The following is a 6,260-nucleotide window of genomic DNA, read 5'->3' as shown; positions in this document are numbered from 1 at the left end:
GGAGGGGGGTCTTTGGAGAAATACCTATGGTTGGTCATTTCACCAAACAAAGGTAATATGATCGATCAAATTAGAGGTCAAGGTTAAATTTTAGAGGAAGGTTTTTCATGAATCAGACTTAATAGGACCACAATGCTCAAGTACAGGTTCCACTCCCCTGTCCACTGCACAAGAGATATCACGTCTCAAGCGTTATGTTACTTTATTTGTCTTTCTTTTCTTTTAACACTAAAAATGAATCTTATGTCCCGTCAGTACTTCTAGAGCTATCACTCTATGGTTTAAATGCATAAATTGAGGCTAATATTATGTATAATGTATTTGCAGATATTGATATTCTGCATATTGAGGCTAATATTAAGTAATGTGTATTTGCAGATGGTATCTCAACTTTACTAGTCCAGTTATGTTGTCCACAATGGAAGATGGGAAAATAGTGAGAGGGCTATCAGGGATCCCAGATGAAGGTCCTACGATATTGGTGGGTTATCACATGCTTATGGGTGTAGAACTTGTCCCTCTTGTTGAAGAAATTTTGAGGGAGAGAAAAATTTTAGTTCGTGGGATAGCGCATCCAACATTATTTTCGCAGCTGACTGAGAATCAGACAAATGAAGTCTCGTTCTTAGATTTGCTGAGACTATACGGGGCATCGCCTGTCTCAGCTAGCAACTTCTTTAAGTTGCTTTCAACAAAGTCGCATGTGCTGCTGTATCCTGGTGGTGCCCGTGAGGCCTTACATCGTAAGGTGTGCTTTCATCCTGCTCTTAGTTCAGTTGACCTTCTATTATACTCTTAATGTGAAGCCTTGCAAAATCTTTGTTCATGCCTGAACCTTCAAGCTGCCTAGTCTAACTACTTTTTGCTACGGTTGAAATGATGGAGTTGATACTGGAAAATAATATATGTAACAGTAGGATGTATAAGGTCAGGGTATGGGATACCTCAGATGCCAGTAAACCCCGAAAAGGGGCATTTGCTATACAGCTAAGCATATATGAATTTCCATATAGCGTCTGTCTGTATAGAATACGAGGTATTAATATAAATGGTGAAACCAGTTTCTGGAAAGATGTGTTTTTGCATGTATGCATGTGTGTGCATCTGCATAGCTAAATGGTAATGCGTATTTTTGTTCAGAATCAACAGTTCACTTTTTTCAATTTGTGTTTTTAGTCTATATAAGCTTGTATGATCAAAATGTTTATTGTACATCTAACATTTTCTATAAGATAAAAGTAATTAGAGAGAGAGAAATATTGTCTATTTGTGTACATTAGTAGAGGATGAAAAAATTTATTACTTATTTCAGTCTTCTTTTGTCGATACTTATTTAGGTCTTCAACATCAAGAAAATTAGAAGTACAAAATGCCAAAGATGTTTCTGACTGCTTGATGCGCATTATAATTTTGACATAATGTCAACCATGACTGTTCAAACAGTATGCTAATAGATGTACTGCAGTTGGTCCGACTCAAAAACTGCTTGATTAGGTAACTATCATGAGTGCATAGCTGCTCTTAAATCAGGACTCCCCTAGCAAAAAGACAGTTATCCCTGCATAACATGGTCGCAGTTCCTCTTTGTGACTAGAAAAACTGTAATATGGCGATGGTTCAAAATTTCATATGACATTGCCAAACAGGTGCTTTTTTTCAGTCATTAGCTCAGAAGATTTCTCCGAGTCGAGAAGGTCAACTTTTTCTCTAAGTATTTTCCATTGAAGTAGTTGCGAGGAAAAAACAGGATATAGTACTGATGGAGAGCTAATTAAGAAGAATCACACACTAATTTTTGCTGAAAGAAAATTGCCCCAAACACATTTCTAATTATAGAAGGTTTGTAATGGGGGTTGTCTTGCTGCAAATTTTAAGTCCTCGTTGCTAATTTTTAAGGGATAGACTAGGGAAAAGGAAGAAAGGTTGACAGCAATCTTCCAGTTTGCTTCTGATTTTCTGTGAAACCATGTAACCTCAGCTACTACTTATTATGATGTTACTTCTCAATTTGATGGTTTCAGTTTATGCCAGGGAGAAGAGTATAAGGTTATTTGGCCTGATCAACCAGAATTCGTCAGAATGGCTGCACGGTTTGGTGCTACAATCGTGCCATTTGGAGTTGTAGGAGAAGATGACATAGCACAAGTATGTTAATGATATTCCTACGCGCTACTTTCTTTAATAAAATTATTAGAAATAATGATGATTGGTTCTCTAAAATTTCTTCTGCTGAAAGAGTTAATGTTGTATTCACCAGTTATTGCATTATACAATATGCTTATTTCTCTAGTTCAGCATTATCTGAAAAACCAATTTTCTTGAAGGCAATGAAATTATGAAGGGTGTAAGGTATAAAAATAGAATCTCCGAACCATAATTATCCCCATTGCTCTTAACCAGATAACTTGTTCAATTAAGAAATACAGAAGGAAGAGAGGAAATAGCTATTCTTGATTCGTGTTTTACCCCTCTGAATACAGATTCTTGCATTTGTATTTATCCTTCATGCAATGGCATGTTTTACTTCAGTTATGAAGTACTTAGAAAATAACTGGATATCTTTAATTTTATCCTATGTTGCTCGGACTCTCCGAAAATGTTGCTGGGTGCGTGTCGGATCCTCCAAAAATAGTGTATTTTTTGAGGATCCGACACGGGTGCGGCATGATTTTGGAGAGTCCACGCAACATAGATTTTATCATGATTCTATTATTAGTTGATTGATGCTTCATTACACTTTCAAACAGAAATTTTCCATTTTAATTTCTTCTTTATGCAATGGCATTCTCTATTTCACAACTACCTCTAAATTTCTCCTATTTATGTTTCAATTTTATTAGATTGATACTTCCACTTTAGAAGATCAAATTTTATATACATATATACACACACACACAGGGAGACACTCTATGAGGCATATTTGGGAAACCTTCTAAGGATTCTTTGTTGAAGTGTGGGTTTGCTTCATATCTAGGTGATGGAAATGTTGGTCCTGTATTCTATGTTTTAGTTTCTAAAATGGAACAGGCAAAAAGTAGTTTTGATGAGTTCAAAGTACTTTCATGTAATACTTACTGGTACATGGTATCCAAATGTAAAAACAAAAAGAACGATATGAAGTTTCTTTTCAGTAAAAGTGGATGTTTACTTCAAAACAACCCAAAATTGAATCAAAGAGTACAAAATAAAAGAGTGGGAACTCATGTTGCGACTGAATGAGTGTGGTTTATGTACAAAAGCATAAGGAGTCCCGGTTTTTGGACAGTTTGATGAGAAAAAAGTTGCAATCTTTTAAGCGCCCTTCTTCCAAGTTTTGATATCGACCTTGTGTAAATTGAAATTGCTTTGTTAGAGAAGTAAATATGTCTTAGGGATCACATAAATCCCTTTTCTACTTGAAGGTCTAGAAAAGGAAACCGAACAACTGCAGGTGGTTGGTTCATAGCTGTACAGATGTCTGGTGCATCTCAGCGTTTATTATTCTGATGTCATCTTCTTTTATTTGCAGTTGGTCCTCGACTATGATGACCTGACAAAAATTCCCATACTGAGTGATCGCATAAGAAATAACAATGAACAGGCAGCCAGGATGGGCGTAAGATTAAGGTAACTAATGGTTGCTTATACGCTATTGTCATGTTTATTGTTTGCTCCAAGCTTGCTTCTTTATTTTTAAACAATCTAAGCTACATGATGAACCGCCTGATTACAGGGCTGACATGACTGGGGAGGTCGCCAACCAAACATTATATGTTCCAGGCCTTTTACCAAAGGTTCCCGGACGCTTTTACTACTTGTTTGGAAAACCTGTTCATACAAAGGGAAGGCAGGAGATGTTGAAAGACAGAGAAAAGGCAAGAGAATTGTATTTGCAGATAAAAGCTGAAGTTCAAAATAGTATGAACTACTTGCTTAAAAAGAGAGAGGAGGATCCCTATAGAAACATCATCGATAGGACCGTATATAAGGCATTTTCTGCTACTGTTGATGAAGTCCCAACATTTGAATATTAGCAGTAGATTTTATTGATTCTTTTGTTTATTTTTTACATATTAGCATATAGGAATTCATTCATCAGTTTAATGTACCAAGGTGATGGAGGAATTTCTCTTGTAATTGCAAAAAAACTACAAGATGTAAATACATATATATACATTGAGTCCAAAGAAAAGTCATAAGATTCTTACAAATCTGCTACATATACCGAGCCTACGTACATTACTAAGAAGTAGGTCTAGCTCATTCTTGTAACACTTTCCCTCAAAACGGAGCGTAGATGTTGATCATTACCAACTTGTTACAAAAGCAATCAACTTGAGCTCCATTCTACGCCATTGTGAATATATAAACTAGTTGCCCTTATTTCACGTAACAACTGAAAATTATGTTTTCTTGAATCTTCTCACAATAAAATGAAAATCAATCTCAGTATGTTTTGTTCTTTTATGATATAGAGGGGCAACTTGATTATAGCTCCTTATAAGTTTTGCTGTTGTAGGATGCTTCAATCAAAAGATGTGTCCACATAATCTCACATGAGGACTTTGCCAAAGCTTTGAATTCAAATTCTGCATTTTGTTGAGATGCAACATTTGTTTCTTACTTCTTCACTATATCAAGTTTTCACCAACAAAGACACGGTAGTCGGTAGTAGAATTTTATTAATCTTAGTGTTGGAAATACACCCTCAAGCCAATCATATAGAGATGTGATAGGTACATTATTGTAACAAATCTTTTCATTTTATATATGATTATAATAAAGGCAATCTTCATCATCTTGTTGTGTCTTGTTTATATATAATTTGAAGAAGATGATAAAATCCTTGAATTAGGGAAATGAATTTGAGGGTTATGCTAGCAATCCTACCAATGAGACCTCGATGCATTGAAAGCCCTGATCTTAAACATTTTTAGTCGTTATGATTTTTCGAGAATGAGTACTCGTAAACCAGTTAGATTGGCACATTCTACGCATGGAGAGGGTGGTTGATCTCATTACCACTTGTATATGTGACACTAATTAAAGAATATGGTGCTCATTAGAGAATGAGCTCACTAGATTGACTCATTTTTCAGAAAACCTTAATGAACGCTTGTCAATAAGGAAGTACTCCTGTGGAGGTTGTGCAAATGATCCTTAGACCTAAGATCGGCATAGTATCTTATATGTACCAACCTATACATTGATTTACCTTAGGCGCATCATGTATGGATGTTCATTATCTCGCCCCAACCTTAGTGAGCGCGACACAACATGTTCTTTAAACTTGTAACTGGGTGGACCAGTCATTCCTTTACGCTTAGACTTGGAGAATAAATAATTTATGATAACAACAAATCTTTAAGAAATTAAATCATATTCATTTGGCTCAATGGCCCAAAAACCTTCTCAATACATTATACATAATGTTCATGAATAAATGATAATGCTCTAAACTCAAATACATGCCCACAACGTACATGGAACTTTTATGACAATGGATACCTAAGTACATAAATAAACTAGACTCAAATTACCCACTGGAACTATAGTGGGCTCTTTATAGTAGTTGAAGATAATATGGAAGAGCCTAGCAAAAATCCATATCATCCCGTACTAGCAATATCTTCTAACGACCCGATCGATCATTCTTTATATTTGAGCCCCGTTTCCCTTTTTGATGCTTTACACATGTGTATTTATGATTTTATGACTTGCAGGGTTGGTTGGTTTAGTTTCGGGAAGGTTTTGGGTTGATTCAGACCCTTTGGTTCTTGGTTTAGAAGCCTAAGTTGAAAATATTGATCAATGTTTTGCCTTTATGAAATCGACTCAAAACGGTGTTTTGATGAATCCAATAGGTTCGTATCATGATTTTTGACTTAGGCGTATGTCTGGAATTGAATTCGGAGGTCCCTAGGTTGATTTGACTTGCTTTGCCAAAAGTTGACAATTTGAGGTTTAGAAGTTTCCCTAAGATTGATCGTAGGTTGACTTTTTGGCTATCGGGTTAGAAATTTAATTTTGGGACTTGATATAGGTCCCATTTACTATTTGAAACTTCTCCTCCAAATTTGGTGTAATTTGGAGTTGGTTTGGTAGGATTCGGACGCTTGGTTGCAAAATCTAGAGGTTTTTGAACTCTTCCTTGGAATTCATGTATTTTGATGTCTAATTTGTGATTCTAGATGTTATTTTTGAGTTCTGATCGTGCAAGCGAATTTGTATGATATTTTTGGACTTGTGCAGATATTTGGTTTAGAGCCCCGAGGGCTCGG

General features: G+C 35.8%; 1 protein-coding gene across 1 annotated transcript in view; it reads left to right on the top strand.

Annotated features, from left to right (window-relative positions):
- LOC109235156 (acyltransferase-like protein At1g54570, chloroplastic) overlaps positions 1-4,199 on the top strand; it is a 30,359-nt gene extending 26,160 nt beyond the window's left edge. Inside the window, exons 10-13 of the mRNA XM_019401142.1 lie at positions 379-748; positions 2,032-2,145; positions 3,509-3,606; positions 3,713-4,199. Of these exons, the coding sequence (XP_019256687.1) occupies positions 379-748; positions 2,032-2,145; positions 3,509-3,606; positions 3,713-4,013 (883 nt within the window). The 3' untranslated portion in view covers positions 4,014-4,199. The remainder of the gene's footprint in view (positions 1-378; positions 749-2,031; positions 2,146-3,508; positions 3,607-3,712) is intronic.

Source organism: Nicotiana attenuata, chromosome 12 (assembly GCF_001879085.1).
Source record: "Nicotiana attenuata strain UT chromosome 12, NIATTr2, whole genome shotgun sequence".
NCBI lineage: Eukaryota > Viridiplantae > Streptophyta > Magnoliopsida > Solanales > Solanaceae > Nicotiana > Nicotiana attenuata.
The sequence above is the reverse complement of the archived record's forward strand: the minus strand, read 5'-3'. Positions and strand labels throughout refer to the sequence as shown.